The sequence below is a fragment of the Choloepus didactylus genome, chromosome 14, assembly GCF_015220235.1.
Source record: "Choloepus didactylus isolate mChoDid1 chromosome 14, mChoDid1.pri, whole genome shotgun sequence".
Classification (NCBI taxonomy): Eukaryota; Metazoa; Chordata; class Mammalia; order Pilosa; family Megalonychidae; genus Choloepus; species Choloepus didactylus.
Window position 1 is genome coordinate 24423634 of NC_051320.1, and position 24028 is coordinate 24447661.

The window sequence follows — 24028 nt, forward strand, 5'->3', positions numbered from 1 at the left end:
GACCAACCTCTGCTTTTATTGAGACAGTTCGTACAGTACTAACAGTCATGGTTCCAGTAGTAGACTTCAGGCCAGAGCTAGGTAAAGGGGGTGGAAAATATTGTGAGATCTTGGTAATTGTGCATTAATAAGATTTATTTGGGGAAAATACCATGCATGATTTGTAGGAATAGTTTAATAACCTTTTTGCAGTAGAGCCGAGATCCCCAGAGAGCATCCTTGAATATGAATACATACCTGCTACCTGCCTTCTGAAATGTTTGGGTGAAGTTCAGTTCTGAGTTTGTTTTGCTGACTTGTATGTACAAGTTTTGGGCTGAGGTTGAGTTGCTTAAGACAGTGTAGATACTTGTTCTGCAACCATCCATCAGTCCTCCTTTTGCATCCTTTTTTGTACCCACTTAGCCTGGCCTCTGCATAAACATGGAATGATATTGATAACATATTGGTATGAAAGGTGTTAAGTTATCAGTTTAACATTTGAAAGTCCCTCTTCTCCCTTCATTCAGTATTTATTAACTACTTCATCTGTGCCTTTCGCTCTAGTAGCCACTGAAGAAAAAAGATTTTAGCATCAGTTTCAAATATAAGTTTCTTTAAGCTGCTGCTTAAAACACAAAGACCAGATGCCTATGAGGATCAAGACTTTATTATCTGAGTCAATTCACTCTTGACTTCCACTTTCTATTAAATGGAAGTTTTCAATTTCATTTCACTCTGGTTTCTGATCTTGAGGTTTCGCAATTCACCTTGCCTCTGAAAATCGTATCTGACCTCCTTCCCTGATACTGACTGGTCAGTGCCATTGGTGAAGTGATCTTGCTAAGCAACTGTGAGATCACTTGGTAAACCTGCCAGTTTTACAGAGTAGAAACTGGAATTCTGAAATCAGTCCAAGTTGCGTAGCTAGTCAATGGCAAAACTTGTGATAGAACCCAGTTCTCTTTATGCCTTTTTCCTCTACAATAGTCTCTTCATCTGTTTTTTTGTCATCCATCCTTCCATGATTCCATCTATCTATCTATCCATCCATCCACCCACCATTCATTGATTCCTCTATCTCTTTCTTTGTTTCTATCTTTTTTCCTCAGACTTCTTCATACTCGGGAGAATATATTTGGAATTAACTTTTAAGGCATAGATTCAAAACCACTTATGGATTTGAAAAGATTTTGATTTCTGCAACTAATGTGAAAGGCAAAAATATTTTTCCTTCTCTCTCTGAAAATGTTATTTGTGACTGAATATGCGATTCTAAGAGAGAAGCTATATAGAAACCTATACTTTCACAAGTCTTCAGCAAAGAACTTCATGGTAGAGGAAAGTTTTATATAGCCTCTGGTTTAAAAATTGGATTTAATTATGTTTCTTTTCACCCAGAACTGCATGCTACTTGGCGGAAGAAAGAACACAGATGTTCCCCTGGAAGGATATTTAGTAACACCAATTCAAAGAATATGCAAGTACCCTCTTCTTCTGAAGGTATTTTATGTTTGTTTCATTGTAGCACTTTTTGTTATACCTGCATATTTTGCTGATGAGCTTGTTTTAAAATCTCTTTCCAACAGTCTGGCATTATGAGGCAAAGGCAGACCATAGTTTTGGGGAAAAATGACCATTCATTGAAATGTGGGGCGGGAAACAACGCTTATGGGAAAGGAAGCTTTTAGTATTCTTTCTAGAAAACATACCCGTTTGAGCTTGATTTAGAGTAAGTGCATTAGTTTCACATGCTCCCTTTAAGATAGGTTCCATTAAATACACTGTGGTCAGTGTTCTGTTGCTCTTTGTCTATAGTTCGTATAGTTATCTCCAGTAAACTCACTGTTGGCTGTATTTTTTAATTTCCTCTAACATTGGTGACTTCATGATGCTAATAACGTTAAGGTCAAAGTTACATAATTTCAGAACCTTGCTTTTTAATCATTATTGCAAGGAAATGGTGTGGAGCACATGGGACAGTAAATGTGCCAAGAAAACCCTGCTTCTGAGGGATAGGAAGTGCCCCACTAATGACTGTAGGTCCACTGATTGCCTCATTACAATTAAGTGTTTTTACTATGAAAAATATATTGTAATGTACTAACTACTGCTCTTAGGAGGAGGGTTTCTGAATAGGTTAGAACTGTGATTTTTGAAATTATATTTTTTTGGAACTCTTAACATCAGGGTAGGCAGTTTGGGATGGTGGTTGAGCACATGGCTGTGATTCAGATCCTAACTCTGCTTACTAGCTGTGTGACTGAGGCACATCACCTGACCCCCTAATGTCTTGGTTTTTCATTTATGAAACAGAGATGATGACGAGGATGATGAAATTATAGTATACACTTTAGGAATATGTGTGTGTGTATGTGTGTTTGTGTTTGTATAAAGGATTAAATAATGATAATAATTGAGTCATTTCACTTAAAACATTTAGCATAGTATATACCCTATAAATACTCCATTATTATTCATAAATATTTGGTTTTCATTTATTTTAATAATATTGTGTAATACTTGCTATCTTATTGTCTCAAAATACTAAAAAAAATGTGTTAAATACTAAATTAATCCATACTGCAGATTACTATAGACATATTACCTGATGTTCTTATAGATTCACTTTAGGAAATAAATGTTATGAATTTGTACTAATCCTTTTTTTATTACAACTATAGTCAATTTCATAATTGCATATCTGTGTAAATTTGTTTGAAAAGGAAAACAAGTCTAAAGCTGCTTGGTTAAGCTGTAAGGAACCACACAGAGAAGGTCACACATGGGTGCCCAGTTTTGCGCAGCTTTGGCATGGTCTTGCAGAGGGGTAGAAAATATTGGTTTAAAGTGATTTCCGTCTTTTTGGGAATCCCTCTAAACCTCTGAGTTGGTGACCCAGATTTGGATGTGTACTTACAACTGCAGATGTTCCTGTTCCTCGTTTTGGGGTCCCAGGGGATTTGTTTGTTCTAAGAGTAAGAAGGGATGGGGTTAAGAAAAATACAACCTGATGATTGTTCTGAGTCACTCATCTCTGGCTATGGATGACATCAGGTGTTTGAACTGAGCTCTCAAAAAATAGGATCATGGACACATCCTTGCTTAGCAAGAAGGAGACCAATTCAGAGCCCCTGTGAGCCGTGGATAGATGACATACTTTCCCTTTTTTTGAATATTACCTTTGCAAAGAAACATGAAAAAGACAGGCCATGGGATGCTATTAACTCATTAGTAGATGTGCTGGTGTTGACATTTATTTTTCTGGTACAATCAGCTGAAAAACTGTGCTTTATTATTATTTTTTTATTATCCTGGTGGCAAGGGTTGCTCCATGGGGTAGGCCCTGTGGCCTGCATAAACAGGAGGTGGAGGGGGAGGAAGCGAAGAAAGGGAAAACTGTGGCTGGGCAGAGGGGGGCTGGTGGGGCTGACAGGGGAGAGCCCTTCCTGTACCGCTGTCTCCACCCAAGCTGGTATTGTCCCCCCCTCCCAAGCTTGGGAGAGGCAGAGGCTGGGAGCCCCCCTGGGCCTCTTCACCCATGGTCAGTCAGGGGTGGGGGGTGGGGTGAGGCGGGGCACAGACAGGGCTGAGGTGGGGAGAGGGCCCAGAGCCAGCCACGGTGGGGTGTGGGGCTGAGACCCGGAGAGATAAAGGCTGAGAGACAAGCAGAGGCAGAGAAGGAAGGAATTTCTTTGGTTTGGGATGGTTTCATTTATCCAGGGAAAAACAGTAAAGGGATTAGACTATAATGTTAAACATAGGTTGGTTTTATTTGTGGTACTTGAAATTGTTGGGTTGGTCAATCGTTCCATGTTTCATAGCAAGTAACTGTCAGAAGATTGTCAGTGATGCATTTCTGTTGCTGTTTCCCATTAACTAAATTTGTGTCTCAACTCCACAGATACCCATTAGGCACAATTCCACAGGGCCCCAAATCATGGCCCACAGACTGAGTTTACCCTTCACATAATTTACAAAGGCTTCTACTCTTTACAATTTCTGGAGAAGTATGCGTGTCTCTTGTATGATTTTGTGATCCAGTTTATCTTTGTAAAACTTGTATTTGGAGTGATGTAATGTGTTTTCTTTTGGTGTTAGCACTGCAGAACATAGTGTGAACCTGTTGAATACAGGGTCAATCGTTATGGCAGAATTTTGAACAATAACACAACTCACGGGAGTATAACAACTGCCTATTTTCCCACTGTATTTTGAGAATTAAGAAAATGCTTGCAAAGAATTTGCCTCAGGTTTTCAGTAACTGTGTGTTAGTTACATGATGATGATGATGGCAACTGTGGTAGAGAAACAAATGACTAATTAAAAAGCAATGTGGTCCCAGCTGTCTAGACAGTGGGTGAAGATGTTTAATTTTGTGCTTCTAAACAACAACTAAGACCTTTTAATATATTAAAGGATTAAAGAATTTCTCCTGATATCCTGAATTTTTAGAAAAAATATATAAATAAAAAGCCAGAAACAAACAAAAACCTACAACCAAAGACCAAAAAGAAAGCTACTAAGAGGTGTATGGCAGTTCATTCATCACAGAAAATAAATCGGAGTTATTGGGGAAAATACATAAATTGCTCCTTTGATGATGGGGTATTGTGGAATTTATAAATTTTTTGTTTTGCTGGAGTACAGAGCATTATTTAAAATTTTTGCTTTGCTTATGACAAGTTTTCATAGTTTCTCCAAAAATTGTCAGAAAAATAAGAAATTTAAATTATTTTTAAAATTATGGGACATATTCATTTGAAGGTTTATTATTCTGGTAAAGGCTCTAGGAAAATGAAATTAATGTATAAAAATGTGCTTCTGTTAAAAAAAAGTCAAGCTTATAAAAAAAATTACATGTTCCAGGTGAGATAGTTGAGGATTTAAAAAGGAGAACTCTAACTTAGTTTTTAAAAACAAAATAATTTTAAGGGAAAAACTAAAGTGATTGCAAAATGAGCATTGGGGTAACACTTACTCATTGATTTGGCCTTTTGTTTTTTATCTTTGTCTTAGCGGAGTTAGTGATGTCACTTAAAACAGTGGCTCCAGTGATCTTTGCAGTTTTCATTTCCTGGTCAGTCTGAACCTGCTGTACCCGAAAAATGAAGATCAAAGGGTGATTTGTTTTTTGTGTATAAACAGGAGTTGCTGAAGCGGACTCCAAGGAAACACAGCGACTACGCAGCCGTGATGGAAGCACTCCAAGCCATGAAAGCTGTCTGTTCCAACATCAACGAAGCCAAGAGACAGATGGAAAAATTAGAAGTTTTAGAGGAATGGCAATCTCACATTGAAGGCTGGGAGGTACATTCACTTTACTGAACAATCAGGCTTAAAATATTTTTGTTGTGGTATAAGCTCTGTGCAGAATTATTGCTACTAGATGGAGTCATAAATGGTCATATTCCTAAATAATTCTAGAGGACTTTAATCAATTCCGAAAAGTGCTAATTTTTGTTATTATATTTAAATATCTTTAAGGTGACAATTAATTGACATTTATCTCCCCTGTGTTCTTTGTTCTGGAGCCAGTCAATACTGTGTGGCTATAAGCTTTCGTATTCCAGTATTTGTCCATCATGATTATCATTTTTCCTGTCTTAACTTTGGTCGATAAGTGCATAGCCTGAATCCTGGAGAAAGTAACCAAGGGGAATAAGGTTCATTATGTGTGCTGAGCTATTATTTTCAGACTCTGAATTAGAGGCTTGATGTTGAATTTCATTTTGATCTACTTAATCTCTCTGGAGTTTTGATTTCTTCATTTTTAAAATGAAGATACTGGGTATGATGTGATTTTTAAACTCCATTCAAGGTGAAAAATTTTATGGCTCCATGGTTCACTAAAGAATGATTTTAAAAATAACAAAAAGCAAATGAGAAATATTGAGAATCTGTTGAGTGTTTTCGGCTATGGTAACTTTGAATTCCAGCTATTATGTGAGGTTGGAATTCTGTTTACTTTAGCGCTACACAAAGAGTAAACTAAAATTCTGTCTTTAAGTTGCTTTAAATTAAAGTAGCATAAGCTTTGGACTAGGATAATTTTTTCTGGTTATACGGTGAGCAATTAAGATAATTTTTTTAAGTGCAAAGAAGATTTAAAATGTCCCCAACCAAATACTGTGTCACACAAATGCAAGTGGATTGCTTTTATGTCAGGGCTTTATATTTAACTCATTTGTTTCTTATTCTTAAAATGTTGGTTTCTATGTAGATCTAAAGTATGTCTACCAAGACTTGCAAAGAAACCTTAAAAATTGATCTCAGGGAATTCTTCTTTTTGTCCACTCTCCATTATGAATCATTTAAATTGCTAATGGGAGTTTATATTCTTCCATTTCAAGTGTCCTTGGTGACCTCACATTTCAGTATGAATGTTCCCTCTTTCAACCAGTTCAAATGGTTGTATGTTTTGCAGTTGATTCATGATGATAATTCTTTTCCCAGGGAGCCATTGTCCCGCTGTGATGAGAAGAATGGAGTAAAGTTTGCTTTTGCAGTTCTGTTGTCACTCAGAAATTGGAAGGAAAACTGGTCTTGCTTTATGTTGCAGGATTTGTCAGAGAATTCTGCCAGGCCTTTTACTAAAACAAAAACTTCAGAGACTCTTTTCGGTACTCTGGGAAATGGACTCTCACAATTTTGTTTTTTTTTTTTCTTCACTGTGTGTTCCTAAAATTGGAATGTGCTGTAGGAAAGAGAGAGATTCCTTAAAAGCTACGGATGCTACTTACGGGGACTACCGGTTCCTCCAGGGGAGCATGTGGGCCACCCGAAGTCCTATGTAGCCCACAGCTAGGGATGCCTAGACTTCACCAGCTGTGGTTTTCCAACACCCTGAGTGCCACAGGAAGATGGCACACAGAGGCAGGGGAAACTGGCTGGAGTGTAGGGAATTTTTTGGTGCATTCAGAAATACCAGGTATGGATACAGTTCCTGCAAGCACAAGGAAGATAATCTGAATGTCAGTTTCTAAGAAGGATTGCAACACAATTTCTATTTGAGTATAATTTGAAAATGATGGGATAAGACACAGCCACACAGCAATTTGGGAGTTTTGGGGGAATGCAGCTTAGAGCAGGACTCAGCCATCTGGCTGGCAACTTGTGATTAGAACCTGATTTCCCATTCCAGTCTATCACCCTGGAAAGCTGTGGCTCTCAGAGGGCGAGGGTCATAGCCGGTCCCTTTTGGGCAGTTTGGGAGGAACTGCTAATCTGCTAGAACCAAGGAGGTGTACCAGATAGAGGGTCATAGGGTCATACAGGATGAATTTGGGCCTTGGGAGGGAGTGGGAATGGGCTGCAGAGCTACCTTTGAATTGGCAGTGGGAATTATTGCCCAGCCTTCAGGTAGCTATGTGGATATATATGGAGTGGCTTTGGGATTAGACAGGGAAAAAGACAGCTATAAGATGGCATGGCAGAATGTAGAATTCTTTAAAGAGTTTTCAAGTTTGAGAGTCTTGAGCCGAGTTGGGAAACAGCTCGCTCTCTATCTCCTTCTGTAAGCTTCCACAGACAGTTTAGAGAAAACACCGTAGAGATGAGCCACTTGCTTCAGTAGCTAATATTCTGAGGTTCTAGATACAAGTCTTATGTGCCATGAATTTGCATTATTTCCATTATAGATGGATTATTCTCTCAAATAAGTCACTTAATTATCTAGGGTCTTATTTCCCCATTAATCAAATGAAGGCTTTTTACAATAAAATCTCTCAGATAACTTTCCTACCTAGTATTTTGTCCTTTAAAATGATCATTTCCACTCCATTATTTTGAATTTAGGTGAATAATCAATTGAAAGTTATTGTTTCCAAATCTCATGATATAGTGAAAAGAGAATAGCTGTTTAACAGACTTGGTTTGCAGTCTGGACACTGACCCTTAGTTTGAGGATAATACATCAAACTTTTATATATGATGTAGTTATTGCAGGGGTCAAGTGAAATAAGTGAAAGTGCTTTGAATATTGTAAACCACTATGCAAATGTGAGGTCGTAGTTTAAAGCTTTGGTTCAGTGGTTGGATTTTACCCTTGAGAGATATTGGCCTCATTTGTCTAAAATATGCAGTTACCTACTGATGGTGTTGTATTACTTAAGGTTCTTTGGTTGCAAGCAACAGAAACTAAAAGAAAACAAATGAACTGAAAAGATACTAGGTAGCTCACAGAATCAACAGAAACTCTTTAGATTCAGACTTCAAAAGGGTGTCCAGGCAGCTGGAACTGTTTGGCAGTCTCATTGGTGCCCTTGCTAAAAAGAATGGGGCTTAATAATTTTTTCTGTCTTTATATTACTCTATTTTAGAGTCAGGATCAAAATTCAGCATCCTACTAACCTAGCTGGATCAGTTTGCTTTGGAGAGGGCAGAAGTCCTTGACTGATAATCATCCGATTTCCTTTTGGGGAGATACTGATCCACCATTGTATGCAATATTGCAGAGCCTCTTATCAGATTGCTGAGGTATTATGATTCATTATTTTATAGGTTTATTATGATTCATTCATTATATAGATTCAATAAAAAGGAGGGAGTTAAATAACTTACCCAAGGTCTTAAAATTAACAATTAGCAGAGTTTAAGTGCAAAAATTGGCAGACCTATTCTAAAGCTTGTTTTCTTTGCTCATTCAAGTAAAAGTTTAGTGAATTCTTCAGATAAATCAGTTTTCCTGCTTGCCATTTAAAAATAAACCTGCATTTTGAGTTAGTTTTATATCAGCATTTATATAGTGACTGCCACCACAGGAGCTCAGTGGTTTACATTTTAATTGCTCACTTTTGAAGTTATATATTTTATTAGTGTAATTTATTTTATCCCAGTCATCTATCTTACCCCAAAAGTCAAAACATTCCACAAGATATTCTACTGAAGGTAATTGTGGGTCATTAATATGCCTTGGAAGGGAAGTTTATTAGCTGTTTAATCAGAAGCACTGATTCTTTTCTTAGAAAAGGAACACTCGTTTTATCTGCTGCTTGGGTTGATGGATTTTATTCTAATGAAAACTGTAAACTTTTGAGTCATACTGAGGTACATTGACAAGGCTTCTCAATAACATGATGTCATTAAGTAATTCAGCTTTCAGTTCTTGATATGCCGGTTTGGACTTGGTCTCTCAAATCTAGAAAAAAAATCATAATAAAAGATAAGGGAGGGAATTAGTGATACATGAAGGTGTTGGAAAAAATAATAAAGATAATACTATCTTTTAGAAAATGAAAAGAAACAGAATAGGAGTTTGGGCAGCACCTGCTGATGACCATTTTTCCATTGAGAAAAACAATGCTACAGAGACCCTTTTAATTTAATTTGACTTGGAATATGCTTACTGCTTATATTGGATGGTTTGCATCTGACCATGTATTGATGATCTGACTTCAAGTCACGTTCTCTTGTTATTCGTGAGTATGAACTTTAGACCAAGCATTGTTAGAAGGTTGTAGAGGTAGTTGATGAAACCTGTTTTCATTTTATCCACTGTAACTAGGTGATAAAGTAGATACAAAATTGTCTAGGTAGAATTGATTTATAAATGATCCTTGATATCTGAGGATAGGTGGTTTTGGAAGACCACTGAAAGCAAATATGCTGACAGAGGACCAACTTTTTTAAGTGGGGGAGAATGAAGATTTGGAAATTTATCTTGGTAAAATGACACTTCATATTATTTGTTTTATCTAATATGTCACAGAATTTAGGTTGTCATTTCTGTTAATTATTTGAACCCCAAGATGAATAAATTCATGCTGAGCCTTTTTTTTTTTTGGCGATAGCTTTTCTGAGAAAATTATATGATAAAAAATATGATATTCCTCATTTCATTTTTGACTTGCATGATATTTTGAAAAGATTTCTTTTTGTAAGAGTATTCAAGTGCTTCATTAGTTTTCTTAGAAGACTCTTTTAGTCCTTTGCACCCATCTAGTTACGGTCCTCATCAATTCCTTTCCTTCAACTGTGAATGGGTTTAGCTCTGCTGGATCTTTGTCAATGGCACTGTATGTGTGTTGGGAAGTTTCAAGGTCTGTGTAACCTTTCATCTTTTCCAAGATGAAAAATTCTGGTCTTAGACCCAGCATCGTTGGGTCATGTTTTTCTGAGATTGCCTTCCAACATTTAGGTGACAAGATGAGCAGAACACTCCCCAGTGTTAAGTAAGGACAGCAGAGTGGAGGGTAGAGCTAATTTTATAGGTAGTCAATTAGTGACTATTTGCATATTACAGTGATTTTTGCCACCTCATAACTGCAAAGAAGCAGTAGGGAACACTTATTATGTCACATAGTAAGAGATTAGATTCACTTGAAAAAGGTTTACCCTTTCAAACAATCCATATATGGTTTAGCAATATTATTTTTGTTGGGCATATGGAGAGGAGGGGATTTATTATTGCATTTCTTCAGAAATCATGGTTTTAGTGTTTGAAGTCGCATTGGAAATTAGAAAAACAAAAAGCCATAAACTACATACATAGTCTTTTGATTGTCTTTTCTGGCGATTGTCATTTTCTGAAAACATATTTGGCACATCAGAAGTGTCCGCTTATGAAATTCTTAATGCTTCTACATTAAATTCTGTGGAGGTGCTTCAGAATTTAAAGTTCATCATGGAGACTGACCGTGTAATTTGGCTGCTACTTATATGTCTCAACTATGGATTTGAAAATTGTTCAACTTTTTAAGAAATTAGATTCTGAATTGTTCTTATTTTCTTGCTGGACCTTGTAACGCTAGGCACACTCAGGTGAAAAGAGAAGCTGTTCAAGCCCCAGCTGGTAAGACATAATGCCATCCTGGGCTGTCTTCTGAGTCCCTGTCTTGATGAAAATCATCAGTTTGTTCCTTCTATCTAGGTTGATCTCGTAACCATTTTAACTGTGTGCTTCATAAATTTGACAAAGAAAATTACTCAGAGAATGATTGAAATCTAGACCCACAGCATGAAATGAGCTACATAGGTAATTGTGAACACAAAGAAACACACGCAGCCATCCCTATTATATCCCTCGTCATTGTTAGTTCATGCAAGCTCTCACTTTATTAATGTTTTATTGGTTGAATGATTGCAGTGCATTTAATTCTGGGTTTACATATGCATTTCTTCTGCTGGTATATGTCCTGCTTGGAAGTAGGGACCATGTCTCATTAATTTGTTGTTCTACAGCATCTAGGACACTGCCTGACAGCAGCTTCCCAAGAACTGTTCCTGAGTTGAATGGCAATCAAATGGCAGATACAACTGCACTATAGTTATATATTAATCCTTGGTGCCTTCTCACTGTTATTTGATACCTTCGGCTCTTCTGGTTAATGCAATGATTCCTCCAGTTTAATTTTTCTGCTACTTTGATGTTCTCTAATCCTCTTGAGCATCCTGTCTGAGCTTATATTTCACAAATGTACCAGGCAAGGTGTTTCACTTCCTTGTATTAGAGTTGAACAACCCACGCTTGTTTGAAACTCAGTCTTTATAAAGATATTCCTATAGTACAGGTTCTGTTTTGTGTTGTTTTTCTAATAGGACCGTATGAGTGGGCTTCCTTCAATGTGAATATTTTCTCTTTTGCAGTGCTGGGCTGGTGGTGGTAGAGGAGGAAAAAGATAGGTTTCCATGGCCTGGGGCAGAAAGAGAGAAGCTTTGGGAATGAGAGAGACCTGAGTGAGTGAGTTTCACACACTGCTCACTGATAGTGGTTCTTGATTGCTTTTTGCCTTGAACTATCAGTTAGCCTTCCTTTCTTCAATCTTGGAATAACAGCCATGATTAAAACTATCCATGTAACTTCCTAGTCCAGGTTTTGCTCTATAACTAATTCTACTTGTGTAATTCATCCCAAGCAAATGATCTCTGATTTTTCTATAAATGTAGCTTCTTATGGGAAATGCACATTGAAGAAAAGACAATAATAAAGTATGTTATTTTGGCTAGTTTCTTAGAAATTGCCAAAAGGCAGAAGAACTCTGAATTATATGAATAAATATAATATTTTAAAATATCTTCATTGAACATATATTATATGAAATGGCTTTTGGAAAGTTCATGATTATGATTTATATAAAGCCTTCTTGCTTTTTGACAGTTTTTTCAAATGTTGGTTTATGACTCTGTAGTATATTATTACAGACACTTAGCAAAGTAAGTTGTTTTTGTGGGCAGAGGTTTTTCACAGCACAATAATCTGCTACCTCTCAAATCTACATGGTGAGCCATGGAACCGTCGACAAAGCTGATTCATTAAATAAACATTTGGTTTTCTCTAAATCCCTAGGAGGAGAGAGGCCAACTGGCTGGAGGTTTAGACCAGGAAGAAATGTTTAGCACACTGCCTGGCATATTAAAAACCCAATTTTATAATTTAACCTGTATGACCAGTTTATTCAAACACCATAATTACATGGAACTTTGAGTAGGAAGTGAGATCTGGTAGGTTTGTACAGGTTAGTGTGAAATCCCAATATATCCCAAAGTAGTTTTGGCAGAGAATGAGTATATATTTGCAGGTCCTCCTGGGGAACTGGGAAAAAATGAGAAGATTTTGGACTTCCCCACCTGGGTTATTACTGATATTCTCACAAACATTGAGAACTAACAATTTGGTAGAATGAGCCCTTGATCTTGGGGTGTGCCCTTGTGAAGCTTGTTACTGCAAAGGAGAGGCTGAGCCTACTTATAATTGTGCTTAAGAGTCACCTCCAGAGAACTTCTTTGTTGCTCAGATGTGGCCCTCTCTCTTTCTCTCTCAGCCCATGCAGCAAGTGAACTCACTGCCCTCCCCTCTACATGGGACATGACTCCTGTGGGTATAAATCTCCCTTGCAGTGTGGGGCATGACTCCCGGGGATGAGCCTGTACGTGGCATCATGGGATTGATAAAATCTTCTTGATCAAAAGGGGGAAGTGAAATGAAACAAAGTTTCAGTGGCTGAGAGATTTCAAGTAGAGTCGAGGTCACTCTGGAGGGCATTCTTACACACTATATAGATATCCCTTTTTTATTTTAATGTATTGGAATAACTAGGAGGAAATACCTGAAACTGTTGAACAGCAACCTAGTAGCCTTGATTCTTGAAGACGATTGTATAAGTATGTAGATTACATGGTGTGACAGTGTGACTGTGAAAACCTCATGGTTCACACTCCCTTTTTCCAGTGTATGCACAGATGAGTAGAAAAATTGGGACAAAAACTAAATGAAAAATAGGGTGGGATGAAGGTGATGGTGGAATGTTTTATTTGTTCCTTTTTATTTTTTATTTTTTGGTGTAAGGAAAATATTCAAAAGTTGATTCTGGTGATGAATGCACAACTATATGATGGTACTGTGAATAGTTGATTGTATACTGTGGATGATTGTAGGGTATGTGAATAAAACTGTCTTAAAAAATGAATGAAAGGCAGTATACACACACACACACACACATGTATATAAAACTAACAAAATCAATAAGAGGGTTTTGGAAAAGAGTAATGTAAGTAAAATAAAATTTCTCATCTTTCAAAAAAGAAATTAAAATTCACAGTATACAGAATGCCACAAGATTTTAAAGTTTAATGGTACTTTAAACTTTAATAAACCTCTGTGTTCTTTATAATAAAAACATACATTGTTCTACTAAATCAGTTTAGAAGACCCTACTGAAGAGAGGAAAAACTATAACATTCTATTCCTTTTTCTCTAAGAGAGTCTTTATTAACTCCCTCCACATACTCCTGCAGCAGAGAATGTGTGTCAAGAAAGTTTATCATTTTTTAGGTGCTGCCAGGTACTTCGTTAACCTGCCTATGTGAACAAGGACTTAAAGCACAGATACTGATATTGAAAAACCTTCAAATTCTTTAGAGTTAGTAAAAAAAAAAGAAAATAAACAAGTAAAAAAAAATTTTAGTAGTCATCTAAACCAAGATATTTATTATGCTTGGTCATTCAATGACTAAATACATTTTAATATAGAATGGATACCTAGATTAAAAAATTTGCCTTGATTTTCAAAGTGAAGATAAAATGCTGACCAGGTAAAGTAACATGAATCAGATTTAAATGAATAGATAGTGATGATGAAGTATACCACTGTTTTGGTTTGCTAAATATGCCGGAATGCAATATACCAGAAATGGGTTGGCTTTTAACAATGGGGATCTATTAAGTTACAAGTTACAATTCTAAAGCCATGAAAATGTCCAAATTAAGGCATCAACAAGAGGATACCTTCTCTGAAGAGAGACTCCTGGCATCCGGGGTTCCTCTGTCAGTAGCAAGGCACATGGCCGGTGTCTGCTGGTCCTTTGCTCCTGGGTTTAGTTGCTTTCAGCTTCTGATTTCAGTGGCTTTCTCTCTGAGTATCTGTGGGTTCTCTCTTAGCATCTCTGGGGCGTTTGTCTCTAAACTCCTCTCCAAATATCTCTGCTTTTTATCCTCTCATAAAAGACTCCAGTAAAGGATTAAGACCCACCTTGAATGAGGTGGATCATACCTCAGTTGACACAACCTAATCAAAAGGTCCCACACACAGTAGGTCTGCCCCCACAAGAATGGATTAAAAGAACATGGCCTTTTTAGGGGTACATAACAGCTCCAAACCAGCACAACCACAGATGGGAACATGATAGTGTACATTTTGTAAAAGCTCCTCTTCTCCCCAAGGCACTGGAATGCAGCTGGGAATACCTGGGCTCCCATAGGAGCTCTTGTGCTCACCTTTAGTGCATGTCAGTGGTGCTGCTACACTGTCCATCTGAGCACTTGGGCTCAGGTTCACAAACCCTCCAAGTAGTGTAACTTGAAGTGTCCACAGGCTACCATGCACATCAGAATCACTGAGTTTCAATCTCTAAGAGTGCCTAAGGGAACAGGGAAGTTTTAACAAGCCCATCAGGTGTGTTTTCCACATGCTAAAATTTGAGAACATTGTCTAGAGGCTTTGCTCTCTTTTGATGTTATGCCTGGCATGTTTTACTGCTTCTACATTTTTGTTTTTGTAGCTCAATCATCTGATAGTCTCATTTTTCTAGAATTTAGTGTCCCTGACTGTTCTAGTTTGCTAATGCTTCACTGGAGGATGGCCAATGGTGTCCGGAAAACCTCTGTTAGCTGGGAAGGCATATGGCTGGTGTCTGCTCCAAAGTTCCGGTTTCATAATGGCTTTCTCCCAGGACGTTCCTCTCTAGGCTGCAGTTCCTCAAAAATGTCACTCTTAGTTGCACTTAGGGTATTTGTCCTCTCTTAGCTTCTCCAGAGCAAGAGTCTGCTTTCAACAGCCATTTTCAAACTGTCTCTCATCTGCAGCTCCTGTGCTTTCTTCAGCGTCCCTCTTGGCTGTAGCAGCTTGCTCCTTCTGTCTGATTTTATATAGTGCTCCAGTAATTTAATTCAGACCCACCTTGAATGGGCGGGCAACACCTCCATGGAAATTATTCAGTCAGGGTCATCACCCACAGTTGGGTGGGGTGCATTTCCATGGAAATACTCAAGAAATTACAATCTAATGAACACTGATAGGTCTGCCCACACAAGTTTACATCAAAGATAATGGCGTTTGGGGGACATAATACATTCAAACTGGCACACTGACTCTTCCCTGGTAATCTGGTAGCTTGTAGCTGTAACTTAAGTTTCTCCTGTGAGTTTTGGAGCTTGACTTTTTTAATCCTTTACTCTGGACTCTCTCCTGACACTTATAAATAAATTAAAAAAATTGAACCTAATTTTTACAGTTTATAAACTTCATAATTTCAAAGATAAAGTCATAATGAGATTTTTATAGGGAAATAGAGTTTATCATGTAAGTGAGGGAAAATATGCTATAGCTTTATTAAAAAGCAAATATTTATTAAATATCTACTTGCAGGTGGGATAGATTTGAGGTGGGAAGCATGTCATGACTCCTGGAAGGTTGTATCTGTGATTGACTAGATTTTCTTCACAATCTCTTGTTTCGTACATGTCTATGGTTTTTAAAAAAGAGAGTAATGATTTTCAGCTGCCATTGCATGAAAATAATACACAGGTTACAATCAGGATACATCAAAGACACAATGGGAATTCCATATAGTCTATAAGATAAATTTGGTGAAAAGCAAAATGCTGTAAACCATTCTGTTAGGATGAGGTGTTTAGAGAAATATGCATGTTTTGACATAAATCTCCTTAGTGCATAAGCAATTCCTTGGAAATTATTTAGATAGTTACGGAAGATATTTCATCATGATAGTGGATTACTGTTGTAGAAGATGTTAAAAGGTGATATTGCATTAATTATTTAGGCCAACTGTAAATGTTAAAAGTCACTTTGGTTCAGAGATAGGGATGTCTTAATTGGATTCAGTAAAATATAACACGAGTGACATTATGTATATTTTGTGAGATATAATTTGCAGCATAACCAAGAATTCTAGAAACTATGGATGGTTGGATTTGATGTTCCCTCTGATGAAACAGTGTTCAAAGAGGATAGTTAATCTTATTCTGTGTTTTGATCAGGAGCTAGGAGCTAGTGGGGATTTACAGTCATACTGTAGAGTTAATGTATCTGTATATTAGCAAGAGGGTTTAGAGTTTTCTGTGATACCCATGTGAACTAGATTATTCAGAAAGTCAATCTACTCAAGTACATGATGGAAGAAAAGGCTGAGGAACTTATTTGACTATAGGAACACTTTGAATCAGTTGTAGGATGGTGTTGTCATAAATATGCTAATATAGTCTTATGCTGAATTAATATGTATGTAGTATAAGGGACTGGAGAAATCAGAGTATCGCTGTATTCTTCATTTGCCAGCTCACAGCTGGATGACTGTGTTCACTTCTGGGTATTATATGTTGAGGGAGACCCTGAGAAACTGGAGAAGGTTCAGGCGAGGTCCACCAGGGTCATCTACGTCCCTGGAACCAAGTCATGTGACAAATGGTCAAAGAACTGAGGATACATCGCCTGGAAGACAGAAGGGAAGCAGGTTATCTGTGTTCAGATATTGGGGGGGCCTGTCATGAGGAAGGGTGCCGTCCCACCCACCCACCTCCCAGCAGGAGGCAAAACTAGAGTCAGTGAATGGAAAGTGGGGTGGATTCTGGGTCTACAGTAGGAAGGAATGTTGAGAGTAGCTAAAAAAAGAAATGGGCTTACTGGAAGTTTTCAAGAAAAGAAATATCCACAGAAAGAGAATGAAAATGTCCTCAAAGAGTAAAACCATGAAATCACCATAAAGTGAACAGAGACTCAGAAATGAAGTCCCTTGCGGACTCAGATTACCTCCCACCTAGTAGTAGTAATTGTACTAACCTTTTGTCGAGCGCCTTCTATGTTCTAGGTGTCGTGATGGACACTTGACATGTACTGTCTGATGAATCCTTACGCTAACAATATAAATCAAGCATCATGATCACCTTTTTCTCTATAACTGTTTGAAGGCATGAGCATAGCTACAGAGTTAGAGGAGCCCCCTGAGGGTTATTTTTGGGGAGCAGAGGAAAAAGAGAGAGAGAGCCACAGAGACCGTGGACAGTCAGCTTCAGGTGTAGGGGGATTATCCCAGCAGATGCTGTCCGACTCCCCTTGTTCTCGGCTTCCTGGGATTCTTTCTGATGATAATCTGGCTTTCCAGAGAGGGACATTTACAAAGAGAGATTGTGTTGGTCGTATTCAGGGTGTGTGTCAGTTACTTTTATCAAGAATAATACGTCTGCTTTCTAGTTTATACATTAGTCCCCCCCGAGTCCTTCTAAACTGGAACAATATCTTCTGAGAGACTGCAAGAGGATGGAATGAATGACATCTAACTTTTATAGTTAGCTCAAATCTATCAAAGGTACCTTATATTTACTAATAAAGATAATTATTGCAAACAAGTCACGAAATGTGTTGTTAAGATTTCTGTCATGTAAGAATGCATCTCCCTGTACCTGCACATGTTAATTTTGGGAATAATTTTTTTTAACTGATATTCAAATTAGGATAATATCTGCAGTAACACTTTCATAATACATCAAGTTATCCTGCCTTAGCCTTCATGGGTTACCATAAGAAATAGTCTAAGGGGGGAGCATTTTGTGTCATATAAAATTGCTATCAATAAAGCCACTTTCCATAATGGCTTTTAAGTCTCAAATGCAAGAATAAATGTGATGTTTCCCACTTCACATTTTAAATTCTATTCTCTCAATTTTTTAAAGATAGGGGTGTATTCATTATAAATAAGTAATAAAAAAAATTACTCCTGGAGCTGGGATTTATATTCATATTTGATGACAGTTTTTGCTTGATGAACACATGCTAAGGTATATGAAATTGTGTAAAGTTTTGCCAGAACTCTATTTATATATCTATTCCTAGGATGAAAGAAAAGAAAAAAAGGGTACTCCCTAAAAATTTAAAATGTAATATACATACTCAAATTAACATAACACATCTTTTTAATTAACTTCCTACTTTGGGAGTTTTTTATTTAGGCATAAGAGTTGTCATTTTAATTTTAATTGTTGTAATTGATTAGCAAACCTATATCAGGGATTATTGTGGAAATAGGAACTTCAAAATTAATGTTCCAAATTTTAAATACAAAAAATAACACATTGAGTCAAAAATGAATCAGAAATTTACCCACAGGTTTAAAGACACGGGCATGTTTTGAAATGTTGTCTTGGAGCATACACTTAGAGATACCTACTGAAAACTTCCTTTTCTTGTCAACTCCATGCATTATTTGTGCTAGGATGGGTTGTAGTAACAAAGAGACGACAGCATTTTTAATGGCTCAAAGTAAACGCTTATGTTCAGCTCACACATCGCTCTGGGCATGTGCTGTGGTTGGGGCAGCTTGTGCCTGTGCAGTGAGTCAGGGGCCCAGGCTGCCCCGTCTTGTGGCTTTTGTCTTCCAGTGGCCAGCACTTGTGTTAGACAGTTTTGACACAGCTCATGTGTCCTTAGTGGACATTCAGTGACGGTTTATTCAATGAAGTAGTGTGTCTAAGGCAACTTAATAAATGCGTGAAAAGTTCTGTGAAAAGTTGCTCCCTTTAAATAATTTTTTCCCTTTTATTTCTTCTTTTCTTTTCTGTTCTTCTCCATCTTAGGGCTGGATTATAAATTGAAATCTGGTAAAAATTTGCACAATTTCATATACTTTGCCGTGTGTCCATGAGGCCCTTTTCCCATGCTGGGAAGAGAAAGGAAGAGGAAAGGAAAGTTATGGACATTAATGCTATAAATTAGTTTATCATATCCTTTTTAAAAAAACGGATACCATGTATTGTATATGCTTGTGTGTATGCATGTATATAAAATACCTGAAGTCTCTTAGCAGTAGTTTTATCTGCAGAGACTGATCAGCAGTAGCTTGGAAAGAGGAGACCTACTTTCAATGTGTATATTTTTGTATTGTTTGAACTTTTATCTTGCACATATATCGTACCTTAAATAAAAACAGGGATAATTTTAAGAAGAAAAATAATTACATGCAAAAGTTTCTATGGAGTAATCAGACTTTATTATTTCCTTTTTTCCTCATTTAGGGGTCCAACATCACTGACACCTGCACTGAAATGCTAATGTGTGGAATCCTACTGAAAATTTCTTCTGGAAATATTCAAGAACGGGTGTTTTTCCTTTTTGACAACCTTTTGGTGTATTGCAAAAGAAAACACAGGTAAGATGAGACATAGATAATGCTTCAGAAATTGTTTATCCCTCTTATAGATTGATCGTTTCCCTCTGAGTTCCCAGGAACTCATGATCTCATCAGCAAACTTCTCCATAGTCTCAGCCTATTCTCAGAGCATTCACTTTACTTTCTTGTGAAACTTAATCGAAATGTGACTCTGATGACACTCTCTCTCAAGGAGAGGTTTTTTTTATTGTTGTTCTTATCCCTCATCCTCCAACCCCACAGGAGAGATGGGCATGTCCTCCTTGTTTCCTAATGCTGCTTCCTAGTGATTGCCCATTCCTCCTTCAAAATCCCCAGCCCATGTGAAGTTCAAGCTATTAGTCCTTCCAATCCACTCTCCTTCCCTGTTTACTCCCTTTTCCAGAACATTTAATATCTCTATGCCACATGTGAATTCATCGATTGCTTTAACTTTTGGCTCTCTTGGCACACTTTGCTTTCTATCCTACTCCTGTTACCATTATTGACATGTTCAAAAAAACTCTCATGGAAACTCTGTTCAATATTTTGGACCTGGAAGCTCACAGTCTCCTCACCTGAAATTAATATGCTTTCCTCTATTATACCTGAGCTACTTATGCTATGGTCATGCATTTGTCATGTGAACATCAACAATTATAAAATTGAAATCTCAATTTTAAGCCTCCCACCCTGAGCATCATCTGCTGTTTTTCTAGCTGTCCCTCTCTGGTATTCACACTTTAGCTATATTAAGTGTTAAGATACTTAATATCAATATTACTGTTATCTTAGTGTTAAGCTTGATACTAATTGGCTTTATCACATTTTTGGCTCCAAATATTCTCAGATATTTCCTATCTTAAAAAAAAAAGTTGGTCTTAATTTTATGTTGCCCATCTCTGTGTTCTCCTTCGTCACGAACCTTCTTGAAAGAGGTTTTTGTTGTCACGTATTTAACTTCCCTCACTTCTTATTCCCTTCTCAACAAAATTCAGTGAGGCCTTAGTCCCTTCTATTCCACTAAGCTGCTTATGTCAGGGTCCAGCTGACTTCCGTGTTTTCTAATACAATGGTAATTTTCCTGCTGTTTAAGGTCTTACTTGTTTTCTTAGCAGCAATGAGCTTAGTTGAGCACTTCTTCCTTATTAAAACATTTGCTTCTCTTTCCATTTGTAAACCTGCCACTCTCTTGACTAAATATTAGACCATTGGGTTACTCTGCCTTTGACTCGTTTTCCTCTCTTTGTTCCTATACTCTCCCTATGTGATTTTATCCAATCCCGTAGCATCACAGCCCACATCTATGCCAGCTGCGCTCAACTCTCTATATGTGGCCCAGAATTCTAGACTCATCTCCTGCTTCTTGACATCTTTGTTGTGATGGCTAAAGGATTCTCAAGCATAATACAGAAGAAATAGAATTCTTCATTTCTTCTCTTACAGCTGCTCCTCTTGCCTCTCTCCCAAACCATTGGTTTCCTCAACTCCAAAACCAAGGACTTAGTCTTGGTTTCACTCTTCCATCAATCTCCTACATCTGATCCATTAGAAAACCTTACAGATTCCGCTGGGAAAGCACAAATCTCTCCACACCTGTCTGTCTTACTACTGCGCTAATCCCTGCACTGGTGTCTCTCTCTTGGGTCATAGCAGTTGTCCCCTAACTGGTCCCACTGTACCTTCCTTCTCTTATTCTCCAAATTTACGCTCTGCGCAGAAACCAGAGTATCTTTTAAAACACAAATCAGACTTCCTAGAATAAAATGCAAACTCCTTACCTTGGTTTACAAAAAAATTCTGTGTAATCCACCCCTAAGTACTGTGACCTCATTATATTCCGCTTCCCTAAGCAAGACACCGACTTTCTTCCTTCTGTTCCTGGATTATGCCAGGTGTGCTCCCGTCCTATAGCCTTTGCACTGTTTCCCCATCCCAGTGTGCTCTTCCCTCTGAGTTTTGCATGGCAGCTTCTTCATTTCGTTGAGATCTCAGCTTAAATATCACTTCCTCAGAAATGGCTTCCCTGAGGACCTTATGGAAAGTAGCCAGCCAGTCATTCTTTATCATATCACTCTATTTTGTTTATCTGTAAAGTTCTTGTCACTATCTGATATTTTCTTCGTTATTTATTTGTTGATTTTCTGCCACTTCTACTAGAACAGATTGTAAGGTCCATGAGAACAGGGGTCATGCTGATACTCACTGCTATTTCCGTAGAGCCTGGAGCAGCCTCTGCCATACGATAGGCATTCTGAGAACACATATTAAATGAACAAACCCCAAACAAATCCCTGGTTTAGTTTAGTCATCATTAGTTTAAGTAATTGTTACTAAATGTAATGTTCTTTGCCTTAAAGCATGGATATAATTTTTTCTTTAGAAGGTGCTTATATTGTAGGATATTTCTTTGAACTCTTGGGAAAAAATGTTTTGCAGGTTGATTTAAACAAAATAATAAAGTGCTGATCAAATGAGACATTTCCTGAGCTCTCACGTGTCTTCCTAACTGTATCCAGGACCTGCTAGTTTCAGTGAAATGGTACCAAAGGGCTTTATTAAATTTAAAACTACTGGTAGCCAGTTAAGGATTTTGAGTGACTGTTTTAAATTCAGAAGTCAGAAAACTATGGCCAAACAGTTTCTAGTAAAGTGAGAATCAGAGACTCAAACTGGCTGCTCTACAAGGCAAGATTAAGGGAACATCATTCATCTCTTGAAATGGGTTTCACTAAATCAGTTAGCAAGCTGCTCAGAATACATTAGTGAACAGTTGGCAGCTATGTTGATAAAATAATTCTGTTTTATGGGTTATGGTATTAGGATTCTCTAGTAAGAGATGTTAATTTGAAAATGCAGTTGCAGGAACTGAGAAAATACAAGTCTGGACCACATACTTTCATGGGTTAGGATTATAGTCAAAGCATAATTAAGTTGTTTTCATCTATATCTTAATTAATTTTCATTTTAATTCTTTTAAATCATATACAAAAATTATCCTGTTTATTTCTTTTGCTATGCCCTTCTAAATTCTTTGTTTGGTAGCAAGATTGAGATTAATAGAAATAGGCTTTGGGAAGATGTAGAAGAGGCCGTTAATTTTACTTATGTGCAATCCATTAAAATTTTAATGTGATTCATATTGTTTTGATGCAATTATTAAAGACATCTGTTTCAGAATGGAATCTTTTTTCATTGCAGTTTATCTTATCTATATCTATATCTATCTATATCTCTATGCGCCTACCCTCAAATCCAAAGGATTTGAAGTTAACTTTAATGAGTTACAAATGATATCACTTACGGCCTTGTGGCTGTAATTGTTAAATAAGTAAACAACAGGAAGAGTTTTAGGAATTAAAATTCTGATCTTTATTGAACATATGGGTAGACCAAATACATAGTAATTGGAAAACAGAATAACTAAATAGATCAACATGTCCATTCCCTTCCTGAATTAGAAGAGCAGTTTGAGTAGTCTCATCTGTTCTCTTCCTTTTTGAATGTTTCATCTCCTTTATGAACCTCACCATATCATGCACTTGCTACGGTCTAAAGATTCTTCAGAAAATATGAGTAAGCTCATTGTTTTCTGAACATCCATAGGATTGTAATTGTAAGAACCAGGGACCTGATGAATTTATTTTAATTCTAGAGTTATATTTTTTAAAGGGCAGAGTGCTAGCTAGATTAGGCATCCCAGTTCTAGACCTTTCGAATGCTATTAATCTTATATGAAATTTATCTTTTAAAAATGATTAATAATGTAGTATTTGATACATAGAACATGCTGCATGTTACGTATGTTTAAGTTATGAAACAGTGATAAAATGAATGCACCCAGCCACTCATCTTACTTTACAAAGAGCATTAACCCATTAACACACTACCCAAATTCACAAACAGAATATTACCAGTAATCTGGACTCTACCTGTATGTTCCTTCTTCCTAGCTCCCTGCCTCCTACCCAGAAATAAATATTAGCTTATATTTTGCATTTACTCATTCCCTTATTTTTTAAAACAATAGTTTTATCTCATATGTGTGTATTCCTAAATAATATATTGCTTAGTTTTTCTTGTTTATGAGCTTGATTTGACTGTATCATGATGCATTTAGTTTTCTGCAATTTATATTTTATACTCAGTATTATTTCTAAGGTATATTTACATGTTGTATGTTGCAACGATTCTTTCTTTTTTCACTGCTATGTAATATTTCATTAGTTAAATAGATTACAGTTTAATTATCCATTTTCCTGTCAGTCACTTTAGGTTTGTTTCCAGTTTTTCTGCTACGTGCACAATGTGGCTGTGAATATTCCTATGTGTGAGTCCCAGTGCCCTGGGGACCTTTACAAACATAATTAGGAGAGAAATCATAGAATCATGATATGCAAATGCTCAGTACCAC

At 37.1% G+C, this 24028-nt stretch overlaps 1 protein-coding gene across 3 annotated transcripts in view; it reads left to right on the plus strand.

Moving 5' to 3' along the window:
* The window catches only part of PREX2 (phosphatidylinositol-3,4,5-trisphosphate dependent Rac exchange factor 2), a 332829-nt gene that overhangs the window by 79681 nt on the left and 229120 nt on the right, over positions 1 to 24028 (plus strand). For all 3 annotated transcript variants that reach the window (XR_005211591.1, XR_005211590.1, XM_037802580.1), the window contains exons 5-7: positions 1381 to 1482; positions 5128 to 5289; positions 19502 to 19635. Coding sequence is in view for 1 of the 3 variants with exons in the window: in XM_037802580.1 (XP_037658508.1) it covers positions 1381 to 1482; positions 5128 to 5289; positions 19502 to 19635 (398 nt within the window). In the remaining 2 variants the exon portion in view is untranslated. The remainder of the gene's footprint in view (positions 1 to 1380; positions 1483 to 5127; positions 5290 to 19501; positions 19636 to 24028) is intronic.